A 16,524-nucleotide genomic window follows, 5' to 3' on the forward strand; every position below is an offset into this window, starting at 1 on the left:
AGGCCCTGGGTTCCATCTGGTGAACCAACAACACACAGACACACACTACCAATGAAAATCCCCCAAAGGGCCCCTGAGATATGCAGACAGAGCTGTGTTGTCTCTGTGCCAACAATAAGCTAACCATGAAAGGGTAGACTGGGAGCTGCACACAAAGCATTTATTTGGAGAGGCCTAGGTTGTTCAAGCTAGAGACTACCTAGATGAGAGCAGAAGGACCCTCTCTACTCCTAGGAAGCATTTTGCTTCATCTGAGTCAACCAGGGAATTCAGCAGCAAAAGAAGTTCCTCAAGCATCGTCGCTGGTGGGCTGCTGAAGACGGTAGCTCCCTTGGCAGGAGGAAGTTGTTTTCATTTTTTTCCATCAGCTGAAAAGAAACACAGGTGAATCAGAAGCAAGAGAGACAGAACACTGGTAAAGATGCCATGGCAGGACTGTGGGAAAGGAAGCGGTGTCATGAGAAAGAATTTGACTTTTGGAGTAAGACGGTGCCAAGGTTCGAATCCCTGCTTTGTAGTTTGATGGATTTTGGGCAAATGACTTTTGGAACTCTGGGACACGTGTCCTGTCAGTAACTGGGGATGTGTGGCATTCCGGTGAGCACAGGAAGGAATGGAGGCAGCCAAGGGTTAGGGCTTGACTTCCGCCTAACAGCCACTCAGTGGGTACTTATGTTCCTGAACTACGTTCCACCTCCTTCACTCTCCCATGTTTATTTAAAATGGCTTTGCATATTTACTCAGATGTGCATAAGAATCTGAAAGATTTGGTTTCGTTAGGAACATCTGGCTTTCACATTCCACAGAAAGCAATTGGACAAAAAGACAATTGAGGAGAGAGATGATGTTTTCCATTCGAAAGGAGAGCCTGAAAGGTTTGCAGGTGGCTCTTTGGTTATTCTTCCATGAAACAGGATGCTATCCTCTCTGAGAGAGGGCCCAGAAGCCTGGGTTCAGGACCCAGAGTTGCTTCAACCTCCACATGTGACCACGGACAAATCCCTCCCACTTGGGCTTTCTTCATTCTCTCTTGAGATGAACTATGTGACCAGTAAGCTGGCTTTTGTACTTTATTTTTTTATTAGTATTTGTGAATGCACACACACACACATGCCACAGCTCATGTACAGAAATCAGAAAACTTTTTCATGGAGTCAGATCTCTCCTATCTTCATGTAGATTCTGGGGTTTGAACTCAGAGCTTTAGGGTTGTGTACTGAGTGCCTTTACCTGCTGACCCATCTCACCAGTTCCCCTAAGTTGTCTCATAGAGTTGCTGTCCTTCTTTAAAAAAATCTATCTGTCTATCTATCTATCTATCTATCTATCTATCTATCTATCCATCCATCCATCCATCCATCCATCCATCCATCCATCCATCTATCTATCTAGTGTGCATGGGTAGTTTATATGCACATATATGTCTGTGCATCATATGCATGCCTGGTGCTGGTGCTCATGAAGGCCAGAGGAGAATGCCAGATCTCCTGGGTCTGGAGTTATAGATGTTGTGAGCCACCTTGTGGATGCTGGGAATTGAACCCAAGTCTCCTCTGGAAGAGCATCCAGTGGTCTTAACTGCTGAGGCCTCTCTCCAGCCCTTACTGTCCAGTTCTTAATTCAATGATCCATAGAAGAGATCTTGGAGGGAGGTATGAAGATAGAGAAAATGAAGAAAAATAAATATTTGGATTTCTGGAAAGAATCTACAATGATGCTAAGCTCTGAGGCTAATGATAAGTCTCTGATGTGAAGATTGATCAATGTGTCTATCGATTAGAGAAGACCTGCATATATGCTCACAAGTTTATATGCATATGTGTGCATAATTTTGGCAGACATGACTGGCTAACTTCATTGTCATTCCAGTCGGAGGTTGTTGAAATATACAGCATGTGGCAATTGATAATTCAGATGTCGACCTACCAGAGAAGTGACTCTCTGATGGAGATTAATCCTGTCCACGCAAGGCTTGCAGGACCAGTTCTGAAAACCGTGGCTTACTTTTGCTAAAGCAACTTGATGTCTCCCCAATACCCACACTGTAGTGTGTAATCTCATGTAATGTGTATCATGTTCACATCTCAGTCTTATGGTCACATATATCTGTGGGTGGTCAGGAAGATGACTTTTCATTTAGTTATATAATTTTGATATATAGAATATATGCTAGGACATGCTTCAGAGCTAGATCTACTTGTCCCACAAGGACTGTAGACACTTAAAAGCCTGCTTTGTGCCTTTTGCTCAAACTGCACACAATTATCTCTCTTTCACCTCAGTACAAATTCAAACTAGGCTAAAGGTTTTCTGTAAATAGATCATAAGTTTAAAACTTTATAAATAACTGTGCACAAGGTCAGAGTCACAGGTGCCTTACCCTAAGCACCCTAAGAGAAGCATGCCAGTTCTTCGCTTGCCAAGTCTAGTGACAATGGACCTCTGTCTCAAAGTATGTCACTGAGCATTGTGCCTCTACCCCCCACTCAATCTGGTCACAGTCTTACTCCTGAAACCTTGAAACCCTTGTGTTGCCATGATAAATGGCTCAACTCCTTATTTGTTTAGGAATGTGCTTTTGACCAATGAGAGGTAATTCTTGTAAATTTTTATTGTTGTTCCAATCCCCCTAGAATCAAGAAAGTTTGGAGGCTAGAGGTGAAGGAGAAATTAGAAGGACAGGAGAATTAGAATAGAAGCAGAACAATAAAGAGACTGATTTGGAAAAACACATAGGGAGAGAGAGAGAGAGAGAGAGCGAGAGAGGGAGAGAGAGAGAGAGAGAGAGCGCATTAGCCTTCAGTTATCCTAAGAAAAAAGTTCTTTTGCTTCCTGTAGCATCCAATCTGTACCCTGAAGAGGGATCTTGGAGGAGTGTGGACCTCAATGACTCTTGCTGCATTCCCAACACCTTGCTTGCCTTCTCTATAGAGCCCAAATTAAAAAGCATTTTCTCAGCATCCCCTGTAGGCATGCATGGCCAGTCGGATAAAAGAAAGTCAACAAGAAGCCTCCTCAAAATGTTTGAGAGTTGGGCTAGAGAGACAACTTGGGAGTGGAGAGCTCTGGCTGCTCTTCTAGAGGACCTGGGTTCAATCCCCAGCATCCACGTGGCGGTTCACAACTGTCTGACTCCAGTCCCCTTTTCTGATCTTCATGGGCACTGCACACAGGTGCTACATAGACTTGCTTGCAGGCAGGACACCAATACACATAGAATAAATATAAATCAAAATCTCATTTTTTTTTAAAAAAAAATTGAGTCACTCAAGGAAAAGGCTTTTGGTCACTCCCTCTTCCCTCCTTCCAGTCTTGAATGAAATGTGAGATGTGGGGTCATGCAGTGCTGGGGATTGAACCCAGGACTTTGTGCATTTCAATCCAGCTCTGAACCCACCCAGTCACACCCCATCCTCCATGTGCATTCTTCCTGTAACTAAGGCAGAAATGAGGCATACCTGCTCTCCTCTCTGTCCAGCAGGGCATTGTAGGATGCCACATCCTCCTGCAGCTGGCTCTTGCACGCCAGCAGGTATGCCCGTTCCTGCTGCTGCTGCTCCATCTCTGAGCGGATCTCTGCCAACTCTGCCTCCAGCCTGCCCACCACAGCACCCAGATTCTGCAGTTCCATGTCATGCCAATGCTTAGCATCATACAATGTGTTTTCCAGGCCTCGTTTCTACAAAAGAGTGAATAGGGGTTATTGGGCTTGTTCCTCCAGCCAGGGAACATTTGATGGACTTGCTCAGCTCACTGTCTCTGGGGGCAAGGATGCTGTCAACTCTGGAGAGGAAGAGAGATCAGTCTTACTGGCTCTTGGGAAGAATAAGAAAGTGAAGATCGGCTTCATTGACTTTTTGTGATGGGCAGGAGGGAGCTGAAACGGATGTGTCTGACCCTTACCTCTCAGCGCTTTTCTGTGGTGTTTAGTAATGCATCTTTGCTAGGCCCTGACCCTCTGCTCCTTGGATCCCCACTGCCCCATCAGGAAGTAGAGATCCTCGAGCAGGGATCCCGGGTCTGATGAACTGATGACCTCCTCACTCAGGATGTTGGCAGTTCTTTCAGATCATGACGCCTACACGGGGACCTTCAGCGCAGCTGTCTTCCTCAGCTGTGGACCTGCTCTTGAACTTCTTATTAGAAATATGCAAAGACCCCCCAAAACAGAGCCACTGGCTTTCTTTGGAACCACTGGCCTCTCCTCTTTGGTGTATCAGTTGGAGAAACTGGGGGGAGATGTGTCCTGGATGTCCCTTTCTGAGTCCTGCCTCTTAGACCTCCTGTGAGGTTTTTACATTCATGGTCACCTTTCTTCTCCCAACACCATGGCCTAGGATTGGACATTTATCACCTGAGGTCAGATCAGAGGCCTCTTCACTTGTCACCTGGTGTGGGACAGTTGTCTATATTCTGTCAATTATGTTTTAAATAAACACTGATTGGCCAGTACCCAGGAAGTATAGGCAGGACAACCAGACAGGAAGTAGAGGTGGGTCAATGATAACAGGAGAATTCTGGGAAGAGGGAAGGGCCCTCTGTAGTTCTGTCCAGACACTGAAGATGCAAGATGTGACTACAACACTGTAAAAGGTATTGAGCCATGTGGCTAACACAGATAAGAATAATGGGCTAATATAAGTTATAAGAGTTGATAAGAAGCCTGAGCTAATGGGCCAATCGGTTTATGATTAATGTAGACCTCCGTGTGATTTCTTTGGGACTTAACGACTGTGGGAACCGGGCAAGACAGAAACCATAGACAATAGTCACCTGCTTTTAGTTTCTCCCCTTCCTAAATTTCCCACCCAGCTCCTAAGGTGCCTTGGCTAAAGTATACATCTAGGCCTTTATCTCCTCTACTTAAACCTCACAACAGTGGCTCCTAAGGACCCCTTGTATGGTTCCCATGGTTGGCTCTGTGTCTTCCCATTTACCTCCCACTCTTCACTAGTGTTAATATTTCTGATCATGGAAGCTTATTGGATTCATATTGTTTCTCTTCTCTTTTCCCTTCTTTTCTTTCCTTCTTTCCTACTTTCCTTCCTTCCTTTCTTTTTGAAACAGGGTGTCACTGTATAACTCTGGCTGTCCTGGAACTTACTATGTAGGCCAAGCTGGCCTTCAACTCATAGAGATCCATCCACCAGCCCAGTGCAGGGATTAAAGGTGTACGCCACTACGCACAGCCTCATATTGGCTTTTAGGCCTGGGGCATTCTTACTTGCTTTATTCCTGTTCATCCCCAAGTTCAAGTCTCTTCTCTAGCAAGCCTTCCTCGCTGCTCCTCAGTCCTTACTACAAACAAGTTGGTTAGGAGCTCCCCAAGTTTCCATGACTCCCCAAACACATGCATGCCTTTGAACTCACTGCAGGGAGATGCCTGTCCTTCAAGACAGCGAGGCTTAGAGGGAGACCGGTCTCTGAACCTTCCTTGCAGGGAAAGGGCCTGTGCAGGCCCAGATACACTGTTGCCTGGGAGAAGGCACCTGCCACATAGTTACATTTATTGTTCTACTGTCCTTTCCCATCAGTTACCAGTGGTTCTCAACTGAGGTGCTGAGACCCCCTTGGGGGTTGCATATCAGATATCCTGCACATAAGACATTTACATTATGACTCATAACAGTAGCAAAATTACAGTTATGAAGTAGCAACGAAAGTAATCTTATAGTTGTAGATTGCTGTAAAGAACTGCATCAATGGGGTACAGTGTTAGGAAGGTTGAGAGCCACTGAGATAGGCTGCAAACCGCTTTCTTCTCATCTTCCTGTGTATTGTGTCCTGAAAGCGAGCCAGTAAAAGAACTAAACGTAAGTGTGCCTATGTATAATAGTTAGTACCTGACTTTGAAAAGATTTTATTTCAGTATTTTTTTATTTTATGTGTATGTTCATGCCTAAGTGTATCCATCACATGTGTGTAGGAGCCCACGGAGGACAGAAGAGGCACTGGGTCCCTTGGAACTGGAGTTATAGAGAGTTGTGAGCTTCTCTGTGGGTGCTGGGAACAGACCCTGGGTCCTCTGCAAGAGAAGTAAGTCCTCTTAACCACTAAGCCATCTCTTCAGTCAAAATTTTATTATTTTTAATTTATGAATTCATTCGTGTCTACATGAGGCTGTGCACATATGAGCGTGGGTGCCTGTGGAGGCCATATGACCCCTGGAGCTGGAGTGACAGGTGGTTGGTTGTACGTCACCTGACATGAGTTTCAGTAACTGAACTCGAGTCTGCTGCCAAAGCAGTAACGCTCTTAACTGCTGAGCCATTTCTGCAACTCAGTACCTGCCTTCTTTTTAAAGACAGGGTCTCATCATAGAGCTTTGACTGTGTTGGAACTCACTATATAGACCAGGCTGACCTTGAATGTGTGGGGGATCTGCCTGCCTTTGCCTCCTAAGTGCTAGGATTAAAAGCATGTCCTACCATGACTGGCTATGTAACACATAAAAACAAATATTTTTTTCTAAGTTGGATTCAATCAAATCTTGATGAATGAACTTTCTATTCCCCTTGAGGGGATGTTTTATAAAATAGACTTCTGACTACTGTAGCTGATGGTGTAGGAGGGTCTTCTGTCTATGTGTTACTTTCATTGGTTAAATAAAGAAGCTGCCTTGGCCTTTTGATAGTCCAGCCCTTAGGTGGGTGGAGTAGACAGAACAGAATGCTGGGAGAAAGAAAGCAGAGTCAGGCAGACGCCATGGCTCTCCTCTCCAAGATGGACACTGGTTAGACTCATGTGGATAAGCCACAGTCAAGTGGTGATACAGATTATTAAAAATGGGTTGATGTGAGAGTTAGCCAATAAGGGGCTGGAGATAATGGGCCAGGCATTGTTTAAATGAATACAGTTTCCATGTAATTATTTCGGGTAAAGCTAGCCAGGCAGCCGGGAGCGGGGCGGGGTGAAAAGCAGCCCGCTCCCCATTTACAACAGCTGAAATGGAAGATTCTGGTTTGTGGTGCTGTTAAGCAAAGCTCATCATATTAGCTAAAGTGTGTATGGGGGTACACATCTGTGTGGGTGCACACACATGTATATGTATGTAGAAATCAGAGGACAACTTCAGACATTATTCCTCAGGCATTGTTCACATTTCTTTTAGAGGCAGAGTCTCTCTGGCCTGGAGCTCAACAAGTAGGCAAGACCTGTCCTCTCCAGTGCTGTGATTAAGAGGGCATGCTACCATGTTCAGTTTTCTTCTGTCTCTGTCTCTGACTCTGTCTCTCTCTCTCTCTTCCTCTCCCTTCCTTTAAATATTCAATTTCTGGAGATGGAATTCAGGGCAAACCCTTGACTGATGGAACTATTTCCCTGGTCTCTAGATCTTCTTCACTCCTCAGGCCGTGTGAACCTTGAGTCAAATGCCAGCCCTAGTGCCTTTTAGGAAGCAGGGTGAGATCACTGTGATTAAGGGTAGACCAGCCTCTGGCCTCAGTTGCTCTTTGACTGGTGGGATCTGAGACCTCTTCACAGTGACGAGCATGCAGGAATGGTCTAGATTTTGAGAATCATTCATTCCTACCTCTTTGGGTTTTTTTCTCTTTTGTTTTATATAGGAATTAGAGTTTCGTTTTGAACATACTTTTAAACCTGTGCCTTTTTTTTTTTTTAAGACAGGGTTTCTCTATAGCTTTGGAGCCTGTCCTGTAACTAGCTCTTGTAGACCAGGCTGGCCTTGAACTCATAGAGATCCACCTGTCTCTGCCTCCTGAGTGCTGTGGTTAAAGGCGTGCACCCCCACCCCCACCCCAGCAACCTGCGTCCTTTTGCAAGTTGTTGTTGACATTGTATCTGTAACACCTGTGATTTAGAGAAACACTTCCCAGGAACACGCTTGGGCTGTTTGTCTATAGTTTCTGCCCCATGTTCTAAGTGAGCTCCCCTTGAGCTTGAGGGTATTCCTTGAATGACTTAGGATATTGTCCCAGGGGTACACTCGTGAGACCCCTTATCAGAGGCCCTGTGGCCCTTCTATACCACCCTTAGAATCTATGTTTAGCATCTTCACCTAAGCTTCAGACATTCGTTCTTTACCCCACCCCCACCCCAGACTTTTTTTTTTTTTTTTGGTTTTTCGAGACAGGGTTTCTCTGTGGTTTTTTGGAGCCTGTCCTGGAACTAGTTCTTGTAGACCAGGCTGGTCTCGAACTCACAGAGATCCGCCTGCCTCTGCCTCCTGAGTGCTGGGATTAAAGGCGTGCGCCACCACTGCCCGGCCAGGCTGACTTCAAAGTCACAGAGATCTATCTGCTTCTGCCTCCCAAGGACTGAGTTTAAAGGCGCGTGCCACTAAGCAGGAAAAAAGCTCTTGACATTCTAGAAGGAGATGCTTGCTTCTTTAGAGGTGTTTGACCTTGAGTGGCTATGACCAGTCTCCTGTTGCAGCTTCTATAGCCCTAGGGACATGGACAACACCAGTCACACTCTGAGACCACAGAGGCTCTTGGTTCCTCGGGGTCTCTGAAGACTGGGAAGGGACTTTCTTGAATTGCAAACTCCCCCCAGAAAGCAAGATAATAATTTTGGGGGGCAAATTCTGGGCTTGAATTCTACTAAATACAGAGTTCAGTTGGCCTTAATGGTGCCTGGCTTCCAATACAAACAGTACCCTAGTGGCAAAGGGAGCTGAAAGTCTGGCCAGCCAAGCTGCCTGGCTTAGAGGAGCGATGGGCACTGTGTATGCACAGGTTGTTCTGACTCAGGCTAGCTGGATGAACCCCTCCACACACACACCTTCCTCAGTCTGCGCTCCTCATCTTGGCTGCAAGGCACAGTAATAGAAATGTTTGTCCATTGGAACCCACAGGGGACAGAGCTAGCCCATCTTGAGTCATGGGCAGAGGTGAAATGCCAGTACTCTGAAGTCTTCTGGTTGGCGTCTGAGGTCTTTTTCCATTTGTCACAACAGTTAGGAGCATGGGGTTGAAGTGAGGTGACCGGGTGGCTGCTGATGTCTACTTGGGGTTCCGGGGTCAGTGGTTATAGTTTTGCTCGATAGATTATAATAGAAGGCCGTTTGTTGATTGCTTGCCTGTGTCAGGCATGGTATAAAAGGCTTGTTGTACATTATCTAACTAGTCATCCCGGCGACTTTCTGAGGTCAGTTCTATTCTGATCTCCAGAGAGATCACATTTCCAAAGGCAGCTGCAACAATTAGCATCACCCTACATGGTCCTTCTCAATGTGACCTTGCTAAGAGTCGGGGCTCGCTGGATCTTGCTGCTCTTGTGATGGCTTTGAACAATAGAGTGAGATATTCCAGATGTTCAGGAACTCTAAAGCTAAGAGGTCAGGGGGCTGACAGATGTGTGCTCACTCTTTAAGGGAAGCAGGGTCTACATCAGAAGTCTGACTGAACTAATAACACTACCACAGTACTTCAAAGATAGCCATGTGGAGAGGTTTTGAAGCAGGACACAGAGTCACAATTGAGGCATCTACTGTGGCAGCTGAAGAAGTCACTTGTGGGTGTCCCAACCCCAGCAGACATCATGAGGGTTAGGGAAGAGCTGTCTCTGCTGACCTCTGCCTGAATCACAGGATGACAGAGCATATGATTCTGTTGTTTTAAGCCACTGAGACAGCAGGTAGATAGGTTGACTAAATTAGACCCTTACTAGACAAATGAGAAAATAGAAGTTTAGAGGCTCATGTGACCAGTGAAGAGAGGAGCCTGGGGTTCAAGACCACGATCTAAGAAACACTCCCTGATTTCACAGGACTGCTATGCCTCGGAGAAGAGTGGAGGCAGATATAGACTTCGTGGTGGGTAGGGTTCTTCTAGACCCTGCCCAGCTGTGCCCTTCACTGTACCCATGGAAAAGTAAATATTCTGACTCCCACAGTGGGCCTGGTGTCCCCACCTGCCACTCCTTCACATGCTGAGCCTTGTGATTCTTCAGGTGACATCAATTCCTCTACAGCAGTCAGTGATCCCCTGGCGGTAGAGGCCTTGTCTAATTAGTCTTATGTCCCCAAAGCTCTCGCTATAGCTCCTGGACCACGGTGAGTTCTTGTGAGTGATCTAGATATAAAAGCATGCTCACACACACACACACACACACACACACACACACACACACACACACACACTCCAACAATGCTTTGGAGTTAGAGCGGAGAAAGAGACGTCATGATGTCCTACTGTGTTTCAGTCCCACCCAGACCAGAAGGTGGAGCTTAACTCAGTCATCTTAGGAGCTGTGTCGCGTTGGGTCCAGGATGCCTGTGGATACCTAAATCTACAGATGCAAACTGTATGACTATAACTTTCACAGAAAATGACATCATATGTGCATATAACCCACACAATCCTCCTGCATATTTCCCTTAGATCTTAGTGAAGCATCGGTAGATGGCTTAAATGTTATACAATGTGCAGTTACATAGATGGCCAGGCTGTTGCTTCGGGAACATTGATAGAAACAAAGGGTGCACAAATGCAAAACAGATGCAAAGTTTTTCCTGGATGTTTTCAGCCCAGGGTTGACTGAATCCACAGATGGTGAAACCATGGATACAGAGGGCTGACTGTAATTATTTTAATTAATAATAATTAGTAGTTACAAGGCACCTGCTTGCAAACCACAGCGAGTCTGAGCTTACTAGGTGTTTGAGGTCGAGGCATGGATCCTGGAGCTTATAAACTATCCAGGGTTACTCTCAGGAAAAGGGGGAATGATGGAGGCAAAGGAAACAGGGCAGGAAAGATGCTAAGCAAGGGAGTGACCTCTCTGAAAACTGGCTACTGCCTGATCCTATGGAGAGCTCTGCACAGCTGTTTCCACTTTGAAGCTAGTAAGCTGGGCTTTCAAAACCATCAGTCTGGCACTGTCTGGGGGCAGGGGCATGGCCTGACTTCTTGGATCATGCATCTTCTATTTGGCTGAGAGCAATTCTCTGAAGAAGCGGGGCAGCTGGGATGGGGGAGCTGCAAGTGTTAGCGGCTGACATTCCCAGCAGCGGCAGGTAAGGAATATTTCTACAGTCCCTGCTGTGCTCACACCACTAGTTAGGTATGAGGCAAGATCTGATGAACCTCAGAGGTCAGAAGACACTTCAGGCGCCAAAACCACATCCTGTGAGAAGGAAGCCCTTTTGCAAACTATGAACCGTCAGACTTCAAACTGACAGTTGAAGAGGTAAGCATCAAAACCGCCAAGGCCTTTTTCAGGCACACTCACCAGAGCCCGTAAAGATTCCATCTCAGCCTGGAGTCTCTGCACTTGGCACGAAATGTCATGTAGCTCTATGCTGAGGGCAGCGGCCAGCTTTTCCTCTTGGGTCTGAGCTGTGTGAACCACTTCTGTCTGTTGCTGTAAAGAGTCAGGACTCAGGGTGAGTGGGGATGAGTTAGAAACCTGAAGCCACCTTTCCTCCTCAGCCCCTTCTAAACTGACTCTCTGCCAGACTAAAACATATTCACCTTTTTATAAACCTGCTAACCAATTCATATATAAAAGCTTGTTTTTAACCTTTGATGCCTACAGCTAGAATAATATTTAAAAGATTTACTAAAGACTTGGCAAAGCCCTAGCTCAGTGGTAAAGTACTCGCTTAGCTTGCATATGACCCTGGGTTCAGCTCTGAGCTCGCTCTCTCTCTCTCTCTCTCTCTCTCTCTCTCTCTCTCTCTCTCTCTCCTGGCAGCAGTAGGAGACCCCTTTCCTCCCCATGTTCTAATGACAGTTTCCCTGTTTCCAGTTTCTTACACCGCCTTTCAGAAGTATTTCAGGTACTGATTAATGGCACAGAGAGCGTCTGAGATCTATAAAAGTGTTTTGCTGTTATGCGAGCATTGCAGAAACAAGCTTGCATAAGCGAAGGTGGCGATGCTACCACTAGGTGATATAATCTCACAGGCCCAAGGTTGCATATTTAATCCATCACCGACCACAACATCCATATGTAGTACACAGCTGTATTTATAAATAAATATTAATCACTGCCTTCTCTTGTTTGCAACAGTACTTACTATATGTTAGAAATCAGTCTCTGTCAGCATATCATAAGGGGATTATAGTCTTCGAGCAGCTACATAGCTTTGCCTTGTTTGGAGGTACTGTGATTTCTTTAGAAGTCCCCTGTTGGTGGACGCTTCGACTGTGTCCAGATTTTCCCTGTTTCAAAACCTAACCTTAGATGCCTCATTTTCCATCCAAGAGGGCATCTCTGAGGGATACATCCTTTAGATAAACTGTGTATGTACCTTGTTATGTCCCCTCAAACTCTCAAGCCTCCTGCCTCAACCTCCAAGTGGTAAGATTACATGCATGTATCAGCATGCCTTCCTGGAATTTTAAAGGATACTCACAAATTATCCTTTGGAGATTTGTAACTCTCTCAACACCCGGAGACAGTTCCAGGTCCCCACACTGTCCTCACACAAGGGGTTAAGTTTATTCATTTTATTTTTATGTGTGTTTTGCCTACCGACGTATATGAATACCATGTGCATGCTTGATGCCCGTGGAGGTCAGAAGACAGTGTTGAATCCCCTAAAAATGGAGGTTTTCACCTATGGCAGTGAACCATCATGTGGTGGCTGGGACAGGTCCCTGGGACCTCTGCAAGATGAACAAGTGCTCTTAACTGCTGAGCCATCTCTGCTGCCACAGGTTTTCTATCTGAATCTCTCTATATCTGATAGTCCTTCTAGCCTTTAAAAATTTAAAAAATTGCTTTATGTACTCGTATTGTGGGGCATGTTTGTGTGTGCACACCTGCCATGGTTCATGGGAGTGTGTACATGTGTCATGGTTCATATGAGTGTAGAGCACTCTACAGGAGCCAGTTTTTCTCCCACACGTGGGTTCCAGGGATTGAACTCAGGCCATCAGGCTTGGTGGCAAGTGCCTTTTCCTGCTAGGACATCACTCTGGCCCAGCCCCCTCTCATTGTACTAACCAGTGCAGATGCAATTGTGAATACGAGGGGGAGGTCTGTGTTCTGAATCATTTTTCCAGAACCAGATGGGTGGGTTCTGATTCCTCCCAGTGCATTCAGGGGATCAGGACCTCTGCTGGTGGATGATAAAATGAAGTCATCTTTTTTGGTGCCCTCTGATGTATTGTTTCTGAGCCAATGCTGTAGGCAGAGAGGTCGAGGAAGCCTCTGTCTTCTCTGCTAGGTTCCTAGCTTCCTTAAAGTACCACTTGCAGCCACCACATAGGAATATTGATGGAAGCATGCATAGAGCCTTCCGAGCTAACCGTCTGCCTAAGGAGTCCCCATCAAGATGCTTCTATCAGTAGCAGGAGCACTAATCTTTGGGAGACAGTTTTTACCTATACCATGTGAGCTCTGGGGATTGAACTTGGAGGGCTCAAGTTTGGCAGAAGTATCGCCTGCTGAGCCATCCTCATAGTTCTTATATATAATTGGTGCTGTAGCTCAAAGGGAAGGCACTTGCCTAGAATGTGCGAAGTCTTGGGTTTGACCCTTACTATCACAAAAAAATAACAACTATCAACAAATGAGTTTGTGAAGTCCACTATGTATTGAATACAACAGCTGCTGCTATTACTATGAGTAGTTAATACCATGAGTAATTAATATGCCTTAGACTCTTAGTCTATGCCATGGATAACTCTAAGTTCATTATCTCATTGATTCTCTACAACCTTGTGAAATCACATGCCATTATCATCCTCAGCCAACACAGGAAATGGGGGCTCAGAGCCTGAGCACTTTGCTCATGATCTTATGGTCCCTGAGGGTCAGAGGCAGCTGTGCACCCATGGCAAGCTCTCAGCCCTGTCAATGCAGCTGTCTCCACCAGCCTGTTGACTTAAGACCTTTGGTACTGGAGATGGCCTCCCCTAGATTTTCTTGGATCACCTCATCTTAATACTTTAATGGACTTCATGATCACTTGGGGGTCTGGAAATGGAGGCTGTGGTGCAGGAGGCCCTGAATGGTGCTTGGGAGTCTGCATTGCTCCCTCTCAGGGATGCCTGGTCCTGGGATCAGAGCGCTATGTGGCTAAAGACATCCTCACTCACCTTACACAGAAGATGACTGAACCAGTAAAATGGGAACAAAGCAAGATTAGTCAATTCTATTACTTGTTGCCTGCCTGGTGGCTGAGTTTTACAGCCTGGCTTTCTACTGAAAGGTAAAAAATTACCAAGTATTCCAGAGGTTAGAAAGATCTGCCAGCACCAGCCAGAGGCTTTCTTCTGGGCGAAAGTTAGAAGAAGGAAAGAAAGAATTTCACTTCATCACTATTACTCCAGCATCATTTACTGTTATAACCCTGATCTTCAAATCAGTAGCATGTGAGATGCCCACAGCTAATCGCTTCAACTCCTAAAAATATCACACATTCTTCTCTGATGGCTTCTTAAGATTCTGCTTTCTGGCAACTGTAATCATTCTGTTTCCATTTCACCCCACACCTGAAGATTCTCCTTACACACTCAACAGTAGTCTTATGATCCCAGACCCCGAAGAGGTAGGATTCAGTGTATTTGTTTAGGGTATATGAACCTCTTGGCTCCTTTTCTGGGTCAGCAGAGCATGCTGACATTTTGAAATATGATGGAGATTTTCACACTCAAAAATTATAATCGTGGGCCTTGAGAGATGGCTCAGTGATTAAGAGCAGTTATTGCTCTTGCAAAGGATCCAGATTTGGTTTCAAGTACCCTCACAGGGGCTAATAATGCCCTCTTCTGACCTCCGAGGGCAAAGCAGTACACATACATGCATGTAGTTAAAACACCCATACATATAAAGTAAAATAAAAACGTCTTTACAAAATATAGCTGGGAATGGTGGCAAATACCTCCAGTTCCAGCACTTGTGAGGCAAGATACAGTGAGTTTGAGGCCAGCCTGCTCTACACAGTAAGTTCCAGGTCAGTCAGGGCTACATAATAAGATCTTGTCTCAACACACACACACACACACACACACACACACACACACAATCATGGCTGGGCAGATAGCTCAGTCAACAAACTGGTTGTTACAGAAGCATGATATTCAGATCCTCAATATCCATGTAAAATACTGGGTGCTATAACCCCAGGCTGGGTGGGAAATGCAGCTTACTGATCACAGAGCCCAGACAACCAGTGTGAGATCCTATCTCGAAGATATGATGGAGAGCAACCGAGGAAGATTCCAGCATCGACCTCTGGCCTCCCCACGTGCGCCTACACTTGCACCCACACCCACACCTTGTAATCACAATCAAGTACTTAGGAGTTTAACTATTGGGGAACAAATGGAAGAATGGGGAAAATGTCTCTAAACTGGACCATTTTTCTGATGACTGACCACTGTCGGTCTCCCAAGCAGCATTGGCTAGGACTCGAAGCTGAAGGGGTGAGGACAGAGTGGGCTTCTGGCAGGAGGGAGAGAGCAGCCAGCAGGCAGTGATGTTCTCTGATCTCAGAAACAGCAGGTGTTCTGATAGCTCATGCATCCAGGCTGAGCTAGCTCTCAGGGGCTCAGTGTGTGTCGACTTTCTCCAAGCAGTTGCTGTGGGTCGGAGAGAGCCATGGGAGCTCTCTGCTTTGAGCTAGAAGAGAACAACAGCCTAGTGAAAGCACAGGTGTGCTTTTCAGATTTCCCAAGAACAAGACTTGGTTGTGTTGTCATGGAGAAAGGGAAGCAATGACTTCTGGGGTCACAAGGGCTCCTGATCTAGAAGAGGAGGGCAGAGCACCTTGCTTTAGAACAGGGTGAACAACCCTTTCATTAGGGGTTTTCTAAGACCATCAGAAAACACAGATATTTTAACAGTAGTAAAATTACCTTTATGAAACAGCAACAAAAATAATCTTATGGTTGGGGGTCACCATGACATGAGGAACTGTATTAAAGGGGTGTAGCCTCAGGAAGATTGAAAACCATTGAACTAGAGACATTCTGACAGAGACCCAGGGTATTTAACCCCAATATAGACTCTCCATCTCACAGCCTATAAGATGTTCCTTGTGCATTCTTTTTGTTCTGTTTTTTAAGACAGGGTTTCTCTGTGTAATAGCCCAGACTGTCCAGGAACACACTCTGTACACCAGGTTGACCTCAAACCACAGAATTCCGTGCTATGGAATAATTCTGTATACTGTGTGAATTTATGTTGCTGTGATTGGTTTAATAAACAAGCTGACTGGCCAATAGCTGAACAGGATAAAGTTAGGTGGGAAAGTCAAACTGAGAATGAATTAGGAAGACCAGCTACCATGATTATAAGCCTTTTTTTTGTTTTGTTTTTGTTTTTTTCGAGACAGGATTTCTCTGTGGTTTTGGAGCCTGTCCTGGAACCAGCTCTTGTAGACCAGACTGGTCTCGAACTCACAGAGATCCGCCTGCCTCTGCCTCCCAAGTGCTGGGATTAAAGGCATGCGCCACCACCGCCTGGCCGATTATAAGCCTTTGAAACCACTTTAGTCACATGGTACCATGTGTTTTTTAGTTGTGGAGAATTCCTGACCTGGTCCCCTCCTCCTTTCCTGCTGCCCAAAGCAGGATTTATTTGGCATAAATAAATAAGGCAGAATGC

The 16,524-nt window shown here is 45.7% G+C and overlaps 1 protein-coding gene across 1 annotated transcript in view; it reads right to left on the minus strand.

Annotated features, from left to right (window-relative positions):
• Positions 1 to 222: 222 nt before the first annotated feature.
• Bfsp2 (beaded filament structural protein 2) overlaps positions 223 to 16,524 on the minus strand; it is a 57,114-nt gene continuing 40,812 nt past the window's right edge. Inside the window, exons 5-7 of the mRNA XM_057768707.1 lie at positions 11,194 to 11,325; positions 3,459 to 3,679; positions 223 to 368 (exon numbers count right to left, since the gene is read on the minus strand). Of these exons, the coding sequence (XP_057624690.1) occupies positions 365 to 368; positions 3,459 to 3,679; positions 11,194 to 11,325 (357 nt within the window). The 3' untranslated portion in view covers positions 223 to 364. The remainder of the gene's footprint in view (positions 369 to 3,458; positions 3,680 to 11,193; positions 11,326 to 16,524) is intronic.

Source organism: Chionomys nivalis, chromosome 4 (genome assembly GCF_950005125.1).
Source record: "Chionomys nivalis chromosome 4, mChiNiv1.1, whole genome shotgun sequence".
NCBI lineage: Eukaryota > Metazoa > Chordata > Mammalia > Rodentia > Cricetidae > Chionomys > Chionomys nivalis.